This window comes from Denticeps clupeoides, chromosome 11, assembly GCF_900700375.1.
Source record: "Denticeps clupeoides chromosome 11, fDenClu1.1, whole genome shotgun sequence".
Lineage (NCBI taxonomy): Eukaryota > Metazoa > Chordata > Actinopteri > Clupeiformes > Denticipitidae > Denticeps > Denticeps clupeoides.
In genome coordinates this window covers 8,592,802-8,617,902 of record NC_041717.1, presented here as the reverse complement: position 1 = coordinate 8,617,902, position 25,101 = coordinate 8,592,802, and the positions used below count along the sequence as shown (strand labels likewise).

The following is a 25,101-nucleotide window of genomic DNA, read 5'->3' as shown; positions in this document are numbered from 1 at the left end:
CAGAATGGCTTCAGGCATTCACAACCCCCATCAGCTCTCTAAAAGTTTGTCAGCCATAAGCCATTACGCTGAATTATTTGCCAAAAAGCCCTTTTCTTTTCCCCCTCCCTGACTTGTCTTGGAGGCATATTTGAGAGAAAGACACAGGCAGCTATAAACAGCAGCCTATAACAAATAACGATGCAGAATGTTCACAAATAACGTTCATGGCTTATTTGAACATAAATCGCACCGCAGAAAATTAAAGCCTGCGAGGCTTGATTGCGGGCAATGAGACAAAGAAATCAATGAAACATGGCAGGACAGCGTCATTCTAATAGTTTACATACCTGCACCTAGACAGGAAGGAAGAAAAACGACTGCCATTTTGTCTCGTCTATAAAGGAGGAAGGAAAGATAGCGATCGGCTCCAGATGACTGCAGTCGGGGGGCTCTGGGCCCAAGGGACTTTCTTTTCGCCTGGCATCGCTCTCAGAGATGTCCATTACATCAGCCCCGAGCCAAGATTATCCCATTTCCCCCGACAGGGGCCTGATTGACTCAGCGCCCCTGCTTCCCCTCTGTCCTGTGGACAGGGTTCGGTTCGGGTGAGGCTTGGAGCTTTATTGGAGTGCACTGCACTACCATTCTGCCCAACAAGACCTAGTTGAAGGCGGTTGGCTATGTCATTATCAAATATTTAGCTAGCTTATTATATTGGAAGTGCATTTTAAGATATTGACATGTATGCCTGAAATCAATATCTGACTTAATTGAACATTTTATCTCACATTTTGTTTCTCATGTAAAAAGCAGGATACCAGCTTATCAACCTAATAGTTCAAAGAAGCAATTAAAGTTGCCCATGCAACATGACCTGGCCAATAACTTTTGAAAGTTTTTGACAGACACCTTAAATGCTTTCAGGTGTCCGTGCAGTATTCATTCTCAGAGTCTGTTATCCAGCATTTAGCAGAGCTGCTTCTGCTGCAAGGTACCAGCTCCATAGTAGTATGTTTTTAAGGGGGCAATGCATTAACATGCAGAAAAATGCCAAGATAAGGTTTGAATTCTGAATGCTGGTTTTAACAGGTTTTTAATTTATTGCACAGCCCTTTGGACATTTTCCCTTTTTGCTATTTTGAGAACTCCAAAAAATTGAATAATGCTACAAAATACATGTTAAAGCTGTCAACAGCTTTGGGTTTTAATGAACTTGAAAAAGTGCTTAAAGAATAATGTGAGCCAAATTCCGAAGGAAAAAGCAAGCATAAGTGGTCACGGCATCATACGGCAGCTCAACACCTTCCTCTTTAGAGAATATTTAGATTTACGTGTAACCTTCATATTGTCTGTCTTATGTATAGAAACTACAACATAGTGAATAAAAAGATTGAATTCATAGTTGGGGGTCCAAGTGAACCAGATTGGATCACTTCATTCATGGTAACATGGAAGCACATTGTAAGTTGCTCTGGATAAGGGCGTCTGCCAAATGCCTTAAATGTAAATGTAAATGTAATACCATCCATACTCATTGGGAAAGCTGGCCATTACTCTGCCAGGTACAAGTATGCTCTGAACCCATTCTCCTTCTCCCTCAGAGTTCATCACCATTTAGCTTGTCTGTCTTAAAGCTCTATTAATCTATTGTGCACTGTGACCTATAACCTGTTACTTCCCTGTGATCATCAATATGAGTCCATTACACAACATTTATGAGGATTCTTGAAAGTTTTAGTTGGAACATAATATATGACATGATATCTCTCAGTATATTAGCTTGAAAATGAAATTGTCAATCATTGGGCTTCTCATATCCTTTCTTTGACTTCTAATGGGCAGTTCTGAATTCAGATATGGTCACAGGGTCTCCAAACCTCCAAATCTACTCCGTGGAAAAGCATGGTAACTTGAAAGCACGTTGTAAGTCGCTCTGGATAAGGGCGTCTGCCAAATGCCGCAAATGTAAATGTAATGTAAATCCCACTGCCCTACCAATAATAAGCATGCTCTGAACCCATGCCTTGTGGGTTTCAGCCCAGCTTACCGACCTCTCAACTGGAAGGGTGCCTCTTGAGAAACTTGTGTGCATTGCAAGAACGGAGCCAAAGAGATCTCTCCACGGTTTAAGTATATTTGCCAAAGCCGTCCAGCTCTGTGATTAAGGGCCTGTGAATGGCCATTATCTCCACCTAGAAGTTGTGTAACTCTGTGTTTATATCCAGTCCATGTTAAGCCACGGGACGCCTGTCCCTGTTTACATTTTCATGTCAGGGTGTGTGACGCGGCAATATTTATCTTGGTAAGGACCTTTCAAGGGTAAATTATGTTTACTCTTACACAGCTACTCAGGACTCAACAGAGTCTTGGCCTGTCGGGCAGTGCTGTTCCCCCACAGCAGGGCAGAGGACGTCCAACGCTCTCAATTTGAGTCCCGGCAAAAGGCGATTTGTTTGATATTTAACGGCAACTTGACCCTGGTCTGACCTTTTTGTTTGGCCTCACAGTTTCGAGGCTGGCTGTAATTAGAAGCCGTGCGGCGCTACGAGCCATGAGCCACGGCAGAGGACACGCTTCTGAAATATGGCCGCCCGTGGGCCTGACAGCCCTTTTCAGTTTCCATCTGTGGCTTATTCACTTTCAACTATGTGGGGTCTGACCGTTTGACAAGTCAATTAATTGTTAATGGCCTCTCCATCTGCCTCAATTTTTGCCGAGATCGGCAGAACCATGCCTTCGAGTCAAAATGTTATTTTGACAATTACTGTGCTCCTCAGGTGATTGGGTTGTTTTCACTATTCCATATTTCACCATTTCTTTTATTTTGGTTTTATTATGCCTGAGCTCTCAATTTTTGGGCGGTAATGAGAAAAAAATCTAGATTGATTTATTTTTAATGTGAGCATCAGCAGTTTATTCCACTACAGAGCCAACACTCAGAATAAGGGCACAATCTTGATTGATTTTTGTTCCTTGTCTGGCAAACCAATAATCAGCATTCTCTCGCAGCACAAGCCACGCCCAGCTTGACTGGGAACCCGGTGCTTTATAAATATTTATGTTGCTAATTACTCTATGTGCATTATTAATTGCAGTGAATTTTTCTGGAAGCGGATATAATTAGGGGAGGAAATGAGTTTGAGCTAATAATGTTTCAGAGTTGAAAAAGCATTTTTAAGCATCTCCCTCATTTCCGCAGCTAGTGCTTTAATTTTGTTTCGTATTTACTGTGGTGTGCAGTGAGAGCTCCCCCTTCACAATCAGAACGTCTGAACCCAGCTCTGCCAGTAACTGGCCATCGGTGTTGTTTTATCATCTTTTACACGTCTTAGCTTATCACTGTACAGTTGGAGTTTTTTTGTGGTTTATGTGTGTAGAGTTACCCTATTACTTTTACTGGATTGTTTTTTTTTACCAACCTTGGTTTGTTGCGTTGGCTTTTTCCCAGATGTAGCCATACCACTGAGCTGAACAGGCCAGTATGTCAGCATAACAGCGCCATTAAAGAGCCAGAGCACAGCCCATTAGGCTGCATGAGCTTAATTGCTCGTTAATTGGGTAATTAGTGTTGCACTTTGTTTTCCTTCCCCCTCCCCTGCCCTCTATTGCTTTGTGCTACTCTGATTCTCTGTCTCCGTGTGCCCCCCAAAAAGGGCTGAAGCGAAATAGTTGTAGTTCTGGCTCTCACAGACCTGTTGACCAGATAGCCTCCTATCCTTACTCGCCACTGTACTTAATCTGAACTGTTGAGACTGAATTGGTTTTCTTTTACGGTTCTCTACAGTTCAGTCAGGCAACTTTTTTTTCCAGTCTAAGGGCTGATTCAGATGTTGCGCCTCAAATCATAGTGAACTGCATTATATATATATTTTCATCTGGTCGTGTATGATTTCCACTGGCAGACACGCTGTGTTTGTGCTGCTCAGAAGCCATTTGTCTCCATTTTAAAAATAATGTAAAACCCCTTAACACCATGTCTCTGGTGTGGATGAATTACTGTGTCAAATGTCAGACCCACAATGGAAGTAAAAAATAGATGCATTCATTGTGTTTATTTATCATAGTGATTAACGTTTCAATTTGGCATTCTTACATGTAAAGATTTCCAACATTGGATATCCTCTCATAACCTATCTGACAGGTCTGAATAATATCTGATTATTTATTGGATTTAAGTGAGGACATTCCTACACAATCCTACAGATGAGTTTGGGGTCTGTTTATCCGTGTTCATCCCCAGCATTAATTATTATAAAGTGTCATCATTTCACAGCATTAAACTGTTCAATATAAATGTGGAGTGTTTTTGTTTTGTTTATTTGCTATTCATCTCTTCCAATTAGCATTGCAAAGGGGGAGTGTGTCATTCTGGCGCTGAGGGAATATGAGATTAAAAGGGAATGGTAGAACATCTGTGTCTGCGCTTTGCTGCGATCTGCATTTCATTTTCTACCTCTGCCATCCAAACGATGGTAAAAAAAAAAAAATACACTGGACTGCAGAGGCCCTCAAATATGGTTGCCATAGCAACACTTATGGCACACGTGGGTTTATGTGCTCTATCGCATCACATGACATGAGAAATTATCATAAATCTGCCCTCGGTTGGTTATGGCTGACTTGAGGTTGGAATGGTAATGTGCTGCTTCCAGTGCGTTCGTGGAGGTGCATCCTATATGCTTTAAACTGAAAGGCGCTGTATTTGTGACAGGCCATGAATTCTCATAATCTGAGGATATTAATGGTTGCCCTACATGAATTGTTTGGTTGACTTGGATTAGCCACTTGAGTACTTTAGTTGTAGACCACGAAAATTTAATTGTAGTCTTTATTATAATTTTTTTTTGTCTTGGTAACATCGTGGCCCCTCTATGTGTTTAAAAAATGTGGGGAATGCGGAAATGTGGAAAACATTGATCGCCTCCCTCTGCGTTTTTCCGGTAATTGTATTCCCTTCAAGGACAACTTGCAGAGCATAAAAGCTGCACATATGAATTTCAGATTGCGCTTGAGTGCGGAGCTAGGCACAATTTCCACAAATGAAGTGCATTTTCCCTCTCTCACACACTAGACCTTTCACTCCGTCTCATTCAGAACGATCATGCCGAGAGCATTATCGGATCTGTTTGAACAGTTCCCATCAACATGACTCCGGTGGGCGTTACAGATATCGAGTGACCTTTTCTGCATGCCTCTCAATTTTACCGCAATCTCTCCGTCTTATTACCATGGGAACATTTCACAGAGTATTAGGCTTAATAAATTACTTTTTCCCCCATCCCCCCTCCTCCTCTCGCCTCCGTTTCCCTCTCCTTTTTTTTTTTTTTTTTGTTCTGGCTCTCGCTCTTTTGCTTTCTCTGAGCCTTAGCTGATAACCCAGCCTCCCCGGGGCCCTGGCCTCCATAATCACGTCAGTTCACGGGCCTCTTATTTGAGCAGAATTGCTTAATTGGTATGTGTTCTACATAACTGTTTGAGTATTAGACTCACAAATGAAGGTTAGAACCTCTGTGCTTGTAATCGACTGAAAGAAATTGATTTGTGCTCAGCAGCTCTTCTGGGAGAGGACTTTATGGTTCTCTGAAGAAATGAAGGTTTATAATTGTGTTTTTTTTTTTCTATCCATCTTCCATCCTTTTTCACCCAACCTCCTCCTACTAAGCTCACAAATCTCTCTGTGCCAAAAGTTTTATTGACATTCAACACACAAAAGAAAGGCCTTGGAAAGTCTTTAAACGTTGTCGTCTGGACGCCTCGACAAAGCTGAGCAAACTGTGTGGGGTCAGGCTGTTTTATCCAAGATGGGTGCAGATTCTGTAGTTCTATTATTTTATTCCTTTCCTCTTTCCTCCGGAGAGATCTCATTCCACTGCAGCGAATTCTTCAATGGACACTTAAAGCTGTTATGCGCGGTTTCACATTAACTGTGAAGCCTCTTTCGGACCCAAAATCATGTTAACCAAACCTCAGCGCTGAGCTGGAAATCATCTTATGATTGATCTCTGCAGGGCACAGATCCCAAAACGCCTGGAGAATTTGCCGATTAGCATGATAACTGTCACTGCTTGCTTGTGTGACAGATTTCTGTAAGGCTGTGGTAAGGCGGCAGCCCGTCTTGCCGTTGCATGGGCGGGACTGAGACTTTCTCCGCGTCGAGAAAATAACACATTTTTTCCGCGCCACCCAATTGTATTAATTATCGCTCCACACCTCGTGAGAGATCCAAGGGGAAACGAAATATTGCTCATTTGTTTGTATTTTGTCCTTGATAAGATTTATCTTCATCTGGCTGCCTGAAGAATGCAGCGTTTATGGAGAAGCAGCCCTCAGCCTGTTCTCTTCATTATTCACAGAGCTAATTGGATCAGAGCGCTTACAGTTACACACCTATGAAAGTCCAGTTGCCACTAAATCCCACTCTATCAGTTTCATCCATTGTCACTTTTTTACTTTTTGCCGTTTTATAGAAATTTGCTGGACCCGTTAACACTGCAGTAAAGTGATAATTGGCAGAAATGACTTGGCCAATGTAATGAGGGTCGGGTTGCAGTGTCTAAATGCACCCGGGTGAAGCAAATTTGGAACAGTTTAGCTCAGGAAACAAGCAATAAAGCTTTTAAAGGTTTTTTCCTGAAATTGCTCAATAAAATCAAGTTATTTTGCGGAGAAACTCACAGGTGTTTATTCAGAAGTTTTTAGGGGTCAAAAATATTTCCATTCATAAGATATATTGAACGCAATACACATGCACTTCAGATAGGTAACTTAATTTACAATTTAAACCCTTTTACATACAACATGAAATACACGTTATATCTCAAATTTAATACATCACGGCCTCAAAACAGCAGCAATAACATAATCAATAATGAAAGTGAAGTGAAACACAGCAGCACAGCACACGGTGACACAACGAATTGTGTCCTCTGCTTTTAACCGTCACCCTTGGTGATCAGTGGGCAGCCATGACAGGCGCCCGGGGAGCAGTGTGTGGGGACGGTGCTTTGCTCAGTGGCACCTCAGTGGCACCTTGGCGTGTCAGGATTCTAACCGGCAACCTTCTGATTACGTGGCCGCTTCCTCAACCGCTAGGCCACCACTTCCTGACATGCCTAATGTAGAGTATATGAATTTGTGATGTTATGTATATTTTGATAATAAATGTTGCTTGCAGTCGCATCATTGCTTTTTCAGGAGACTTTATTTAGGATGTATGAAAGCAGTTTTTTGGCAGTTTGATTTCGTAGTGATATATTGGATACTATAGAGACAGTATCATTGCGTCTTATTGTACCACATAAGGCATTTCTGTCAAAGTTGGCCTGTGCTGCAGCATAGTTCCATTTTCCAGCATTTATTACAGTCTGCTCCCGACGCGCAACAAGCCAAAAGCTTAGCAGGTGCTGGGTCACCGTTGCTTGGTGGTTCTGTGCTGCGTGTCCTTTAATGCCTATCACCAGCGATTTTTTTTTTTGCCCGCTTCCCAAGCAAACAAAGTCGGCGATGCTGCGAGCTCGCATGCTGTATGCAAAATCACATTTCACGCTCACGCTAATACCACCCAACGAGGGGGAGTGCGAACAAGCAGGTGGTGTTTACAAATGAGGAAGCACGAGCCGTGAGCTCAGCCGTCGGGCCATGATTTGATTATGGAATGACATTGGCGGCGGATGTGATAATGGAGGAGGTGGCGGCGGCGGGGGCTTAGCTTCTTTGTAAGTGGGCGGCGTGAGATGGTGATTGCTGGCTGTCACCGAGATTGCAGCTCCCACTGAGATGTTGTCATATGGAGGCGCCAACGCCTCTTGGTCACAGGTTCGGAGGGTTCGCGCGAACTGCGTCTCCGAGTACAAAACACTGGTTGTTTGTCAACTGCCATCTTGTGCAGTCAATTATCACACAATTATCAATTATTTTTCCTATCAGAATTGCAACGTGTGTTTCCACACAGGGGTGGATAGCGCCGCTGCCGTACATACCCAGAACGTGGGTTTGAATTAGAGGTGTGAACTTTTACGATTACGATTAGCAATAGCTCAATTTTCGATGCATTACGATTCATCCCATCAATTATGTTTTCAGATACATCAGTGAGATGAAAGTTAAGGGCCCGTTAACACGGACGTCTGAACCAGCCATTTTTCTGCCGGTTGTGGCGTCAGGTGAGCGCGGACTGAACGCAGACCGTTTTTCTGCTCATTGGAGCAAATCAAACATCGGCTGCACATTCGGATGGCGTCAAATACACGCTGCATGCAGCAATTTCGTGGCTGAAGTCCTGACTTCTGTTAAACAACTTATCAGCACCCCTTGTTTGACTGCAATTCTTGACTTTGTTTGTGTTGAGTTTGCATGTTCTCCCCATGGCGGTTTCTTCAGGGCTCTCAGGTTTCCTCCCACTTCCCAAAGGCGTGCATGCTAGGTAGATTGGTGACTGTAAATTGGCCATAGATGTGCGGGTATGTAGTGGTGTCCACTTCTAATATACTTTAAAAAAGTGAATGAATGAATGAAAAACATCTGGTTTCTGAGAAAGCCCAGGATACTCCTCAGATCTTGTCTTTCTGTCTAAATATATCTGTGTATCACTTTCTTTTTTCAACTCAAGACACACGAAAGCAACCCACCATCAAATGGAGATCGTAGTTCGGTGATGCTTTCCGCATGATAAGGGCGGGCGAGAACAGACTCTGTGATGGTCGGTGATAAGGGCTTCTGTTTAAAGGACGCAGGTCTTTTTGAAATAAGGGCTAAACAGATGATAAAAAGCGAAACTAATGCACAGGACCTGGCAAAGAGAACGTTGCGGGAAATGGCTGACTCTGCCTAAGATGGTCAAAGCTGAAGTACCGCCCTTTGGATCATTTTTTTTTTTGCAAAATTGTACGGTCTGCTGAATCCAATCTTAGCTGCAAAGAGCTTTTCACTGGCGCTTTTAAACAGCATCCAGTTCCACCCTCTGAGACCGAACTCAATTAACGGGGCATCATGCGTATTAGCATTCAAGGGATAGATCTCAGTTGGATCTCGGCGAGGATTAGCCGGGCTCTTAACATCTTAGCTAATCTGGTTAACACCTGTTTTTATTGACATCTAAACAGTGTGGGAGGCATGGTAGCCCCCATCGGTTCATAGGCTCATATTTTCCATTCTTGTTCCTCCTCCGGTACTCACCTCTGGTCTGTTATTGATCCCATCTGCCTGACAGGCTTACGGGTTTATCTTGCGTTTGCTCTCGATTTAAAGGTTCTAGTAGCTTGGTAGTTGTCTGATTCATATGTAAATATGGTTGGGCCTTATATTAATAAAAAGTGCAAGTGAAGTGATTGTCATTGTGATACACAGCACAGCACACCGGTGACACAACGAAACGTGTCCTCTGCTTTTAACAATCACCCTTGGTGAGCAGCCATGACAGGCGCCCGGGGAGCAGTGTGTGGGGACGGTGCTTTGCTCAGTGGCACCTCAGTTGCACTTTGGCAGATTGGGATTTGAACCGGTAACCTTATGATTACGGGGCCGCTTCCTTAACCGCTATAAATATTTGTCAATTTGAATATTGCATTTTTGCATACGATAATGCACACATTCGTACAGAAATCACATTAAGGTGTGAGTGATTATCCCTGTCACATGCTCCAAAACTATTTAAGACAAAGTATATAAGACAACCCATATTTTGTCCATTCAAAGGAAAACATTTAATATGCAAAATATAGTATTTGCACCAGTATTGCATTTTTTGTTTTGAGTTGACACTTTTTTTCTGATGTATTTTTGCGTAATAAGACAAACATGGTATTGGTAATATAATGTAGAATTTAGTAATGGGATATATATAGTTGGGCAAAAAAGTACTCTGCAGCCACCGATAGTGCAAGTTGTCCCATTTATAAAGATCTGTCATTTTCATCATAGGTACACTTCAACTGTGAAAGACAGAATGTAGAAAAAAATGCAAAACCATCATTTGACTCCTGACTCCATTTGATGGTGGTGCAACTTTGAAGTCCTCTCTAGGACTTACGCAGGTATGGATCTTTAAGCATCCCTGGCACTAGCACTCAGCTCTTATCAATACCTCTATTAACCCGGATTCCCTAAACCGGCTCGTTCCGCGTCCATATTAAATCCTGGCGGGATTTTTAGGATCCTCTTTATCCTGCACTTTGACGGCCCAGAATAGCCCTCCGTTCGCACACAGTATGTTTCACAACGTCGCAGTTTTCATCCCCCACTTCCACACGCTGGAGATGACTATAAATGGTGTAAGTGGATCCGCCACCTTCAGCTGCATTCCATAACAACATATGAGGCATGAAATGTCAGCGATGTTGGAAGTGGAGTTGTGGAGGGGGTGGGGTGATACTTACTGTTGGGGGGGCTTTGTCAGAACAGGAGGTGATGGATCTGCGTTATACCAGCAGACGCATCATTTGGCTCGGGATTTCCATATGTTGTGCTGAATAGCGAAGAGCAGCATGAGATTAAAAGGCTGTTCGAAACAGAGACAAAAAAAAAAAAAGAGATCCAGTGTGACGGCCCTCCAGACCCATAAATTCCTATATTCATAAATGTATCGTCACCATGCAGGCTGGGTAAATGCTCTAATTAACGTTCAGCCACTGTAACCCCTCTGTTCCTCATTTGCTCAACCTGCTAATTGCTGTGGGTTTGTGTGTATTCCTGCTTCTGGTGGTTTCCTTATGGCCTTCAGAGGCCTAAAAATATGCTGTAAGGAACAGGACACATTTTGTACATACTTATTTGAAGAGATTAAGGGATCGTTTTCACATTAGACTCTGGGGGGAAAAAAAGGTTAGCATTAACCTCAAGCAAAAATCAGCGTAAGCATTCGATGTCGACCGTACACTCGTATCACAACTGTGGCTATTCAGCTCGGAGTGGCCGCTTTACACCACCACTCATCTCCAAAGCTTTCAAATTGAAGCCTCGCCCATGGCAGCGTCTGGATGGCTCTTCACGGATGCCGCACCATGTATTTACTACTGCGACAAGTGTATTGGAGGCAGGTTCGTTGTGCGCACAATTACTGTAATTACGAATTTCAAGCTGATGCTCGCCTGCGCAAGAGAAGAGATGGAAGGTGCAATTAATAGGGAAGCGACGATATGCTGCTCTTCTCTTTTTTTCTGGTACATCTTATTCCATGCAACCTGTAATTGTGAAGCCGGCCTCACCAGATAAAATCACTTCGCAATGTTGCTTTTCAGGTTCCTGAATCTACTGATGTTTTGCTTCTTCTGTGACTTCCACCAAGAAACAAGATTATAGATTTTTTTTTTTTTCTTTTGTGTCCACACCCTGAAACATATAGACAATTGTCAGGGCAAGTTGACTATGGGACCGGGGTGTTTTGCCGCGAAAACGGAATTGTCATGTTTTTCCCTGATACTCAAGAACACCACTGCAGTTGATTTGGTGCTATTGTTGCTAAAAGAGAGTGGTAAGGTAATGCCGTCCTTCAGCCGCGGGTAGGAAGAGGGAAGAGCCACTTCACTCAATTCGCTCAATTACGATTACTGTAAAAAAAAAAAACACGCTGTTCGTGCAGGGGTTTTTATTTTAGTCCGTGTGAAAGTTTTGACAGAAAAAGAAGAAAGGAAAAGAAAAAAGAGCGAGATTAATAGTTGACGATGGCTGTTTTGTCAAAAGGAAAGGCCTCGTCTCGGGTTCCGTAAGATGTGCGCCGCAGCAACACCTCCCACATTGCGGTGGGTTTTGCGGGGGTGGGCAAGATCTGAATCAGTGAAGAAAAACCACCTTGTAGCGAGATTTGACAACAGGTGCTAGTGCCACATTCTGACTAAGTCGTCTTAAGACCTGCGCTGTGAAGATGTCGCTCCACTCGCCACCAGAAGCTCTCAACAGGGTGCTGAAACCCTCCGCCTCCTCGTGGGACCTCACACCGGACACCAAACGACAAACGGCCGGCCTGGGAGATGAGAAAGGTGCGTCGAATGGCCTTCTCCCATCTCGCCAGCCCACACCTGTGACGCCAAGTGTTTAAATGACACCGGCCAGAAGAAGCCGCATATCTGTATTTGGTAATCGGAGGACCTGCTCTTGGGGTGGGGTGATCAGACGACAAAGAGGCGGTTTCGAACCGTTTTAAGTGTATGAGGGTCACACAGGAGCCTGCGTCTCAGCACATAAACTGTTTGCTTCACTAATTATTTCAGGCGTGTGTTGTGCACGCCTGCAACCTGAACAAGCCTAATCTGCGGCCTCCAGATCTCGCCTGCTGAATACAGCTTCCAACGGATCTGGGAAATACGACAGAACCCAATGCATTCCAGGGAAGTGAGCATGGGCAGAAAGTGCCTTCATATGGCCATTTATTAGACGGCTAATGACAGATCTAATTTTAATTCGGGTAATGTGAGGAACACTATCGGCCATTGACTGAGGGCGTCTTATGACCGGCTTGACGCGCGCACGCCCGCGCGCTCCTGGTCTTGTGGTTTCATCCGCAGTTTGGTCGGAGGTATTTTTAAAGCCTCTGCACTTTTTTTTTTTTTTTTTTTTTCAGTTCATGAACTTTGTTTTCCTCTCCCCTCTTTCCAGTTGCTCGAAGCACAACCTTATTAGTGTCTCTCAGACAGCAACAAGAAAGCCCGTAGCTTCTGTTTACAGCCCGCTCAATCACTTTAAGTACCAGTGGCAGAGTGATTTTCTTGGAAGCACATTCCGTACAATTCCCCCTGGCGCTTAACATAAAAATTATTTATCATATGAAAATGTGAACAGTCTGGCTGGCCTGTTTTGCAAGGTTTCCCTTTGGGGTTGTGGGTGGGTGGTGTTAGTGCAAGGGGTAAAGTAATGTAAAACAAACAATGGCTTAATGCAGGCGATGGCGCGGAGTGGCGAAAGGTTACCTCCATGATGGATTGCCGTGTTTACTTTCGCAGCATAAGCAGGAGAGTGTGTAATCTTTTTTATGGGCCTCGGCCTGCGGCTTGCACATGTGTTTTAATGATCATTGTCAACGCACAATGCTGAAAACGCCACCATCCGTCTTAACGCATTTTCTCTCCTTCTGACTGTAGCGGATCTTGTAGTGAAAGTGAAGTGACTGCAGCACACGGTGACGCGGCAAAATGTGTCTTCTGCATTTAACCCGTCACTTTAACGAGCAGTGGGCAGCCATGGCAGGCGCCCGGGGAGCAGCGTGTGGGGACGGTGCTTTGATCAGTGTCACCTCAGTGTCACCTTGGCAGTTCAGGATTCGAACCTTCCTATTACGAGTACATTTTCTTAGCCACTAAGCTACTACTGCCCCAGATGTACTTCAGATGATGTCCGATGTACATTACACAATAGTACAATACAAACACACAAAATGCCACATAAATGCCACAGCAGAGCTGAAAGAGGCATCAAATGTGTAGATAAATAGATAAAACAAGGAAGAAGCTCTTGGCAGTTATCAATATCTTGAAGAAGAGAAAGTAAGAACCTGTTTTGTCGGTGTGTTTCTTTCACCCGGAGCAGGATCTGTTATGGTGATTCTTTACACAGAATTTAAATGGAAATCTCACGCATGTTACTTCCTCATTCTGGATGATTTAAAGCCACACCCATCAATACATAACGAGCTGAAACATAATTAGATATCATGTTCCTTTCTTGTTTTATCTGTTTATGGAGGTTGCGAGGACACCTTTGACCTTAAACTAGTGAACAAGCCGTGTCATTATGGCAATAATATAGTAATGAAAAGTGACATCAGAGACAAGATATGATTATCTCCTTACAATCAATAAAGTATCTTATCAATTTATCTACACTATCTATATAGTAGAAGACTAGTAGCAGTTTAGCATACAAAAAAGAAGCGTCACAACGTTAATAGAGGCTATCGTTGTTATGAGGGCACATGCAGATACGCACCAAACCCTGACCTTAACCAGCTAAGCAAATGCATGACCAGCTGGCAAAAGTGAAGAGATGCATGAACGTTCAAAAAATGAATCCTGATCGCGCATCTGTGAACGGCAAAAGTGGCGAATATGGTCTCGGAAACGAAGAAAAGGGTTGACACGGGTCGTGTCACCTCGGTTCTACCGTCTTCGGAAGTTCCTAGAACCGCCGTCACGTGTCCTGAAAGCGTGACAACATGCCGGCGTTCAGAAATAAGGGCACGGCGATGCGCGCCCGCTCGCTATTCATCTCCGCACCGCTTTTATAAATCCCCCTCGCTCGTGACAGATGTGACGGTGGCACGTCCCCCGGAGCGGGTACTTTTTTAAGACGCACTTGAATCGGTGACAGGGTTAATTTGGCACGAGACGGCAGGCCCTCTCCTCCGTACGTGGCGGCGTGTCCCTGCTGCGGTTCCGCCGTATCCAGGCCACAAATCGACAGGGAGCTCCGTCATGCTCTCCAGGCACCTGGGCCTCCTCCGCCCTCATTTCCCCTCAATTAATTGAGTCCTCATTTTTTAGGTGAAGCGTCGTGGGATTGCGCGGCGAGAGCTGCGGTTAGGCTTCGGGGATTAGGCCCTCCTCTGGGAGGCGCTGGAATCAATCCTCTGGGATCACCAGGCAAAGCTCCTGTGACACATCCGTTTTTTTTTTGTTTTTTTTTGCTCTGGGAAAGCCTGCAGGGCTCCGGTTAGGGCCGGGCGAGCAGTCCGCTGCTCCTGCCTCTCGGGGTGGCCGGGTGGTGTAGCTTTTCCTTTGGCCGTTACATCACCGGTGAAAGCCGCGATCCGTCACAGCAGAGACGCGCGAGACTGTCTTCGGTGTCAGGGTAACATAATATAAAAAGGCCTTGAATGCGTGACACCGATGGCCGTACAGCAACAGGCTCCGCCTTTTCAATTATGAACCATTACAACATTCCTCCACTGCAATATTCACCGCAGCCATCTTAAGATGCCGCAAGCGGAGATTTCACAAGTTGTTACGGCAGATTCCTTTTGCTCGATGTCACTCTTTTATTTTGTGTCTGTGTGTGTGTGTGTGTGTGTGTGTGTGTGTGTGTGTGCGTGCTCAATAATTTAAAGCGGGTTTTAATGAGCTCCCCATGGGCTTGTCCCAGTGGAGCACCATCCACCGCTGCCACTGACCCCCCCCAACCAAAAAGAAACCCTACCAGCTATTCATTTCTAACGTAGTTGTATGTCATGTCTGTTTTAACATAAATTATGTTCTTTTTTATGATGCAAGTGTAATTTAGCTTGATTGACATCAATTCACAGCATATTTTCATCCCGGGAACCTGGGTGAACGTAAGATTCTGTAGAATTCTGTATGCCTGTCTAGTCTGGTAGTCCTGGGATGACTATACGAGATATCAAGTTTCTGATGTCTGCTGGCAAAGCTGTGAAACAAATGGAATTAGCAAAGAAAGCAAAGAAATTTGCTTCGATATGACATTTTGTGGGGAAACAATGCTTTTTTAAAATATGTTTTGATGTATATTTTTTGGGTATATTTTGATTCCTTTTTTTTGTCATAAATTCAGTCACTCAGAGAAATTTATGATCACTGACCAAATGGTTTGTCACACTTTGAAGATAGGGCTGTGTATATAATTGAAATTAAAGCATGAACTGAGGAACAAATTAAAATATTCATCATTTAGTCCTTTTGGTCTTAATAATAATCAGATTCAGGGTTTATGTCACAGTATATGGAAATATTTGAAGACAGTCAGAATAAGAAAAAATGCTTTCATCCTTAGTTGCAGAAGGAGGGAATTGCTTCTTATTAGTGTAGTTTCTCCTCTCACTTAATTAATTGAGTAGATAATGGTGTTTGGGGGTTTTACACAGAAGAGCTTTAATAATGATGATTATTTATGGATAACAAGCATGATGAAGCAGTCCGACTCTTTCATAAGGAGTCAAGAGACCAAGCGTCTGATGAGGACGTTTTCCAAATCTCTCCTCCTCGCATCAGACCTCACTTTCCCTATTTTCGTTCAATTCCTTCCTGTCAATTCATCTCTGTGTCCTCCAGTCGTCGGCACTCAACAGCCAGGCATGCAGCTACAATCTCCTCTTTCATTTCATGGCTGCTGGAAAGGAAATGTTTTACTGCCTTCATTAAGAATGTGTCGCAGTCAGGCCCCCCCCCCCCCCCCCCCCCCCCCCCCCTTCATCCATGAAGTTTAGCTTCATGAACCTTGCCATTAGAAGACATTATGGCCCAGATTTCCGGGCGCACTGGAACACTGTATAAATTGATTAGTGCTATTAATCAAATGGAACACAGCCTCGCACCCCACCCCACCCTCCCGTCTCTCTACCGCAGTCCACCCCCTAATCTCATCCCCTTCTCGTCCTCCTCACCACTAACACACCCCACAGTGTGGAGTCCGCATCGTTCCTTTTCAAAACAATGATTTACTGCGTGTTTTTTCTTCTCCTGCCCAGCACATAAATCAATTGAGATGAAAGTTCCATAATTGTGCTTGCTGGGAGGGATTTGAGCAAAATTGCGCTATGAATTTTTTAAAGGGAATTTTTACTAGCTGCTCAGCGGAGCTGGAAGGAGAGGAAGGTGAGGCCGGGAGGATTTATGGGCCTGAATTCTTCATTACTGAAGTCATTTTCCTGCAAATGATAGCGCAGACCCCAGAGGGGAGAGTGGTCCCAGTGCAGAAGCAGGGATTTTTAACCTGGTTAATCTCTCGTGGAGAGGATTTCAGCACAGAAATATAAGATGTGCACGCCTTGCTGGTGCGTGTCTGCTGAAAAACGGATTTCACTTTCCTACTCAATGCATTTCTGAGTAAATGGATCATTGGGGCTCTTCTTGTACGGCAACCCGCAAGCAATCGAGCTCATTACGTTTCACAGGGAGTTGCTAATTTCTTTAATCCTCTCCAAAAAAATTTTATATTTGATGAAATCTCCTGTAAAGCTTATCAGTATTTACCCCTTAAGTGGTACATTTCTTGTTGCACTCTCATAAGATCATTACTTCTCCCCCAAGAGCAGAGCTTGAGTACGGAAGGTGGGTGACACTTCCTACATGAAATGGTTTTTAGTGCAATATACATCAACTTCACACTGAGCAAATTACGAATTAGCTCAAATATTTGACAAGTAATCTTATATTGTTAATTGATGAACGGGCCAGTAGACCTGAGCTGCGTAACCACCTAAAAACCTACATGTGCAATGTATGCACAATGCATTTTGGGAGCAAACATAAGAATTAATGCAATCTGAAAGTTGGCATCATTCACACGCAATTTGGAATGTACTAAAACCCACAAAAAGTCACACATGCTATGTTAGCCCTATGAAAACCTCAGAAAGTCATCTGGGGTCAAGTTGTGGTTATTATTGTGTGTGCACATGATAAGATTTCTTTTATCGTTTCGGACATTTGTTGGCCCCCCTCAGACCACCTTGTTAAGGTGAGCAAGTCTCATACATCTGCTTTTGGCAACACTGGCCTTATAACATGTCTGGCCCACTATTTAACAAAAAGCCAACCGTGGAGCAAATAAGGGGCTTATATTCTAAAAAAAATATTTTAAAATATTTCTACATAAAAATATATCCTCTTACAATTATACTGGGGACTTCAGCAGTTTAGGCATGCCCAAGACTCTTAATGGATTAGCATGTAAGCGGCTGATGCCTGAAACGGAGCATGGAGGACTGCATACAGGGCGCTCTGGAACTGCAGCAGGGCACGGGATGGAGTTGCAGAGGGCGCTGAGGAAGGAAAGCAATGGATGTCAACTCTAATGAAGGGCGGCAAATTCCCTGCCTCCCCTGTCAGAGGCTATGGAGTGCCACCTCAGCCGTACAGGCGGCGCAGATCGCCTCTTAATCAGTCCTGACTTCTGTGTCCTCGGCCGCCATCTTGCAATTTTCTGCTGCTGTGGAGCGCTGCCCATTTCAAGGCGAAATCTCGGGCTTTTTTAGCATATGGAAACCCACGCTACTGGGATGACTCAACAGCCAATCAGAGGGCATGTTACTGGTTTTGAATGTGTTTTGATGTGCTTACATTCAGTTGAAATCTGCATTTAGTTCTTTCTCGAATCACAGTCGTAAAAAAAAGTGTGTCTGTGCTGTTAAGTCTGTATTGTTAGTGAGATCCGATTTAACTACCTTCTCTCTGGGCTAAAATGGCAGCGTTTTTTGCCTCGCTTTCCGACGTATTTTTCTCAAGGTTAACACTCAGAAGATGCCAGGTCCCATTCCACATCCTGCCCGGCATTCACTCAATTTTACAGCCCAGTAAGCTGAGAAGCAGAGGGCTAAATCTAGTAGAAGGGGAAAAGGGAAAAGAAATGATTGCACAGCCTGTCACAGCCTGAAGTGGATCTCATTGCATGGCACTAACAACTAGACGCAAATTAGTCACTTCTCACTAGGCCAGGGTTCGAGACTCACTTAGACCCGAAATGAGCAGGTAGAAAGGGCTCTCCAACCTGAGCGAGGCACAGACTTTTAGGTGTTGCACAGAGGAAACCGTCTCAGGCAAACCACTCTGTTCTATGGATAGGTGGACATCGCAGTCATGCAGACATGGATATAACCTCTCCATGAGACGTCGTGGCTCTGTTTGGCTGTTTTACCATAATATCTGAAAGAATTAAATCTTCTTCAAACCGAATTTTTTTCTTTTCTTTGGCAAATATGTGTTGCAAAAACGAAAAGTCGTAAACTGAAAAGTGGATGTCTGTCATTTTATATATATTCTATGCTAACCATATACCTGGATGTGGCTCCGTCACATGTTCACTTGATTTCATTACATACGCATGGTATACCTGTTCTGATCTTTCAATTCTCACTTTTAGAACCAATTACCCCGCTGACAAAAAAATAAATGTCCTTAATGATGGTGAGTAGGTTTGTAGTATTCCTGAACTCCTCTGTGTGAAAATGTCTTCACCACCCTCCAACCTTGATGTATGGGGGTCTGCTCCGGGCCAAGGGGGGGAAGAGTTTAGAGTGAAAGTTTGTCCTGGGCCCTCTGCACTGACACAGCGTAACCAATCGCCGAGAAGAGGATGAATGAGGGTATTCACGGGCCCGGCTGAAAGAGCCCCTGCTGAGCCCTGAATGAGGGTGGGCCCATCTGCGCCAGGAAGACGTGCACTAACCACTGACCTTGAAAATTTCCCAGGAAGCACTTTGTGATGGTCTCCCCAGCAACAAGCTGGGTTCGCATGGCAACGAGGTGCTTTCCTCAGCCAGTCCTTGGCAGACTTCAAAGGCAACTAAAGTTTGGTGGAACGGCCTGTGGACCAGTGTGAAATTCGCTGGCAGAGTGTCATGGAGATGTCAGCGATTGTTTGGACTTGGAACTTACTGCATCCTTGGCCCTTTGATGGACAGCAACTTGTTGTACCATGTCACCACGCCAAAAAGAGGACTCGTAGCGGTGACTGTCAGGAAGCCGCTTTGACGGCACTGAGGACTGGACATTCGTGAGCCGAGCTGCAACTTTCTTTTTTTTTTTTTTTTATGACAGATCTCATTAGTTTGATGTTTCCTTTTTCAGCGTAATACATTCACGTCTGCAGCCGCGGGGAATTCGGGGCCCCAGAGTTACTACATCCCTTCTCCTTTACGGAACTTTCTGACAGCACCAAATGACAGTCTACCCTGGCGCGAATCACCGACATCAGCCTGTAATGAGATTGTGCTGCTCGAAATATCACTACAAAGCACCGGCGCGCTCCTGGGTTTCGCAGCGCCTTCAAAAGGCGAGGCTGTCTGGCGGGGGGGGGTGGGAAAAAAAAAAAAAACAATCCGAATCCCGGCGAATGAAGACTCCCTCTCGCCGCCGACAAACCCTTTCATCCCGGGATGATTAGCCATCCGGAGCATTTTAGAGGAGTCTTTGTTGGAACGGGAGCCGCGTTCGGAGCTGTTGCTGGGAGCCTCGGCGGTCCCGGCGAACCTGCGCTAATTGTGTGATGTCTGACAGGCACGGCGTGGGAGCCGGGCTTTGTGCCCTCCCTCGCGCCCTCGTTCCCTTCAGAGCGAGCACCTACGGCACATGTGTGGAAACACGCTCCTTTCTGTCGTATTCGCTCATCAGGAATTTACACTCTCGTCGTGGCGGCGGACTCGTTTTATCCCCCTTTCTCTTCTCTTCTCTTCTCTTCTCTTCTCTTCTCTTCTCTTCTCTTCTCTTCTCTTCTCTTCTCTTCTCTTCTCTTCTCTTCTCTTCTCTTCTCTTCTTCTCTTCTCTTCTCTTCTCTTCTCTTCTCTTCTCTTCTTCTCTTCTCTTCTCTTCTCTTCTCTTCTCTTCTCTTCTCTTCTCCTCTCTTCTCTTCTCTTCTCTTCTCTATCTTTTCTCCTCGAATTTACCGGCAGGCCTCAGAGACGAGCAGGGTGTCTGGCCGCCTCTCCCGGCTCTGGACTCGTACGCGGATGAGGGAAGGCCCTGCTCCTCTGCTGGCACGGCGTGGCGGAGGTGGACGAGAAGGAAGGGAGCGGGAGAGCGAGCGAGCGAACGCTACGCGGAGAACGAGGGACCCACAGCTCATAAAAATCAGTATTATAACAACATTAATTGATGCTGCTGAGTGCCATATGCGACGCCATATGGAAACGCCGCCCCAGAGGGCCGCTATAATAGACAGCCCGCGGTGGCACACGCAAATTGGCACGTTTACAAACAAGGGACGTCCCATTAATATCAGCAGCTCGCACCGCAACCGGGGAGGGGAGACAAGTGAGCGGGGACCCCGTCAGAAGGATAGACATTTTTTTTGGTCGTTTTTTTTCCAGGGTCCTTGTTCTTGACCCGCCAGCGAACGGAAAATAAAAGGCGACCGGCGAGTTCCCGTCTGGGCGCCGGCTCCCTTTGTGCCGTCCGTCAATCAGCCGGATTCATGAACTGCTCCCACTGCATCAACGTCCACTCCGTTTAACGTTAATAATTCCCACCGCCTCTGCCTCCCCCCATAGCTGTCGCTCACACCGCACAGAGCGCAGCCACACCCCACACCCACACACACCCACACACCCACACCCAGCCTTCAACATCACCACACACCCACACCCACACCCAGCCTTCAACACACCCCCACACCCACACCCACCCACACCCAGCCTTCAACATCACCCACACACCCACACCCACCCACACCCAGCCTTCAACATCACCCCCACACCCACACCCACACCCAGCCTTCAAACATCACCCCACACCCACACACCCACACACACCCACACCCAGCCTTCAACATCACCCCCACACCCACACCCACCCACACCCCAGCCTTCAACATCACCCACACACCCACACCCACACCCAGCCTTCAACATCACCCCCACCCACACCCACACCCAGCCTTCAAACATCACCCCCACACCACACCCACACACCCACACCCAGCCTTCAACATCACCCCCACACCCACACCCACCCACACCCAGCCTCAACATCACCCCCACACCCACCACACCCACACCCAGCCTTCAACATAACCCCCACACCCACACCCAGCCTTCAACATCACCCCCACACCCACACACCCACACCCAGCCTTCAAACATCACCCCCACACCCACACCCAGCCTTCAACATCACCCCCACACCCACACCCAACCCAGCCTTCAACATCACCCCACACCACAACTAGCCTTCAACATCACCCCCACACCCACACCCACACCCAGCCTTCAACATCACCCCCACACCCACACCCAGCCTTCAACATCACCCCCCACACACCCACACCCAGCCTTCAACATCACCCCCCACACCCCACACCCAGCCTCAACATCACCCACAACACCCACACCCCACACCCAGCCTTCAAACATCACCCCCCACACAACACCACACACCCAGCCTTTCAACATCACCCCCACACCACCCCCCACCCCCAGCCTTCAACATCACCCCCACACCCACACACCACACCCAGCCTTCAACATCACCCCCCCACACCCCAGCCTTCAACATCACCCCCACACCCACACCCAGCCTTCAACATCACCCCCACACCCACACACCCACACCCAGCCTTCAAACATCACCCCCACACCCACAACCCAGCCTTCAACATCACCCCCACACGCACACACCCACACCCAGCCTTCAACATCACCCCCACACCCACAACTAGCCTTCAACATCACCCCCACACCCACACCCACACCCAGCCTCAACATCACCCCCACACCACACCCAGCCTTCAACATCACCCCCACACCCAGCCTTCAACATCCACCCACACACCCACACCCAGCCTTCAACATCACCCCCACACCCACACACCCACACCCAGCCTTCAACATCACCCCCACACCCACACCCACATCCAGCCTTCAACATCACCCCCACACCCACACACCCACACCCAGCCTTCAACATCACCCCCACACCCAGCCTTCAACATCACCCCCACACCCACACACCCACACCCAGCCTTCAACATCACCCCCACACCCACACCCAGCCTTCAACATCACCCACACACCCACACACCCACACCCAGCCTTCAACATCACCCCCACACCCACACCCAGCCTTCAACATCACCCCCACACACCCACCCACACCCAGCCTTCAACATCACCCCCACACCCACACACCCACACCCAGCCTTCAACATCACCCCCACACCCACACACCCACATCCAGCCTTCAACATCACCCACACACCCACATCCAGCCTTCAACATCACCCCCACACCCCACACACCCACACCCAGCCTTCAACATCACCCCCACACCCACACACCCACATCCAGCCTTCAACATCACCCACACACCCACACCCAGCCTTCAACATCACCCCCACACCCACACCCAGCCTTCAACATCACCCCCACACCCTTCAACGTACTCCCACAAATCTCTCTTTAACCTGGAACCATGTCGGCTAATACCGACGGCTACCGTTTGCAGCGCCCGTAGCGGCGTGATCACGGGGTGCATTTCTCCGCCTCGACTGCCTGTGTTCTTCTGTCTGATGTTGCGGGCTTGGGAAGGGATCGTTCTTCCGGGGTTTTCCTTTGCTGTGTCTTTGTGGGTTTTTTCCTCTGATGAGATGGAAATGGAAGAGCGGGTTTTGCAGGGGGAGGCGCGGCTACAGTAGCTGCTCAGAACTGAGTTGTCAGCCATTCTGTCAGGCTTCATAGGAACGGACGCGGGGAGAGCGAGGAACACAGCTGTTCCCCTCCCCGCTCCGAAGGGTGGGGGGCGGAGCACGAGCTCGGCTGTGATGTGTGCCGATGTAGCTCCTGCGCGGGGTCAAACGCTGCCAGGGATTCCGTGTTCATCTTTGTTTCGTCTTCCCAGCGCTCCTCTAAATTATTCAGAGCCCGAGGACATGTGCAGCAAATACCCCCCCCCCCCCCCCCCCCCCCCCCCAACCGCCCTCCCTCTCTCTCCCATCATCCTTCAGCCCGCCAACCCTCCTTCCCTCTCCTTCCCGCTCACTTTGCATCCTGAAAGCGTCGCCGGGCGAGATTAACAGAAGTTTTCCTCTCCGGGTCTCTTTTTAATAATACACCCCCCCCCCGCCTGCCCCTTCATTACCCACAATGCCTCCCCCAGCCTGCTTTCATCTGCTCCCTGGCGTCTGTTCATGCACACCACACAGGAGCAGCATCTCAAGGCTGAGGAACTCGGCCCGTTCCTCTTCTTCTCGCTCGCTCCCGTTTTTAAAGCATCGTTAGTTAGGCGCAGGTCGCCCGTTTTCTTCCGGAGGGGGTTCGGAGTTCTGCACCCACACTTTCCGCGCTCGTTTTTTTTTTTTTTTTTTTTTTGCCTCTAATGATTTTCTATGACTTTGTTCTATCTCTCTCTCGCTCTCTCTCTCGCTCCCTCCCCCCCTCGCTTGCGCTCTCTCTTTTTTTTATTAATCTCAAGTTCAGAGATAAGCCAAGGGCGAAGCCAAATGGTCCGGCGGTCGGCGCTACTGATTAAAGATCCGTTGACCGGCGGCCTCACCTCCGCCGCGGACATCAAGGCGTCCCCTCCCTTCCCGCCGCTGTTTAACGCGTTCCCCCCCCCTTATTTTATGAAACATTTTATTTGCACACGCACCGGTTTGGAGGAGAGTCGGGGTGAGGGAGGCGGGACTCGAATTCGGGCCCGGCCTGTGCCACAGGACACTCATTTGTAATTCTGTGGGCCGCCCGTGACAGCTTTTCATCATTTCGGAGCGAGGAGGCGGCAGGAAGGTGGGTGAAGGAGCAGAAAGAGGGGGAGCACACACACACACACACACACACACCCCCGCCACCCACCCTCAATTGCTGTCGCCCAGCGTGAATGCCCCTCTGGCTGAATGACAAGTCTGGCGTGAAACGCTTGGCTGCCCCCCGAAATTAGCAGCAGAGCCCCCCGGCGGCACATGCTTCTCATGACCAGCGCGCAGCAGGATGCCGCAAGACGCTTTTCATTATGTCTCCGCCCTCCCTCATCCCTTCTGCGCGTAGGCTGCAGCTCTGTATACTGCATCTGTGGTGCTCATCACCGCCCCACGCTGCGAACCTCTCGCGGTGTGTGCGGTGGGAGAGGCAGTTTGTGTGCGGCGAAGGAGCCGTACAGGGAAGTGCCCGGAGGCTCAATCTGTTCCTCACTGAGCTACATCAGTCTTGGAGACGGCGGAGCGGGCCGCGGGGAAGCCTCCGCTCGCTCCGTCAAACTGTCAGGCAGCCAGCGGAGCTGCGCGGGGAGGCTCGCCGCTGCCCTCGGGGCCAGTTCAAGTCAACATCCCTTCTCCTTCCCTTTCCTCGGCTAATTTCTCCTACAGCTTCCACCGCCTCGCCAAGGAGGACGGGGGAGGAGCCACATAAAGCCCGTCGGAGACCTCATAAAACAAGGGGCCGCTACAGCGCGGGCTTGTAAATCAGCACTTCCTCAGTCGTGTCTGGGCTGCGGCTGCTCTTTACCTCCCATAACTCTTCATGTTAAATTTCCCTCTCAAGAGTTTCGTGTGTAAATACTGCTGGCTTTCCAGCTCATTTGGCTGCATGCTCGTCCGCATTCCCCTCGCCGCCCTTCCACGAATCGCGGAGAGAAAGGACATTCTTCCCTTTCTGCTCCCATATCGGGGAGCTCCATGCCAGACGGCTGCTAGAGGCGGCCAATATGGCCTGCTTCCTCCTTCCCGGTGCTGAGAGTGGGGCTGTGGGAGCGGGCT

General features: G+C 47.2%; 1 protein-coding gene across 9 annotated transcripts in view; it reads left to right on the top strand.

Annotated features, from left to right (window-relative positions):
* Nucleotides 1–25,101, top strand: part of fbrsl1 (fibrosin-like 1) — a 239,931-nt gene that overhangs the window by 127,841 nt on the left and 86,989 nt on the right. Inside the window, exon 1 of one of the 9 annotated variants that reach the window (XM_028995357.1) lies at nt 11,931–11,954. The exons of the other annotated variants lie outside the window; for them this stretch is intronic. Within the exon in view, the coding sequence (XP_028851190.1) occupies nt 11,946–11,954 (9 nt within the window). The 5' untranslated portion in view covers nt 11,931–11,945. Of the gene's footprint in view, nt 1–11,930; nt 11,955–25,101 lie in introns of those variants that run through there. 9 annotated transcript variants of the gene reach the window in all.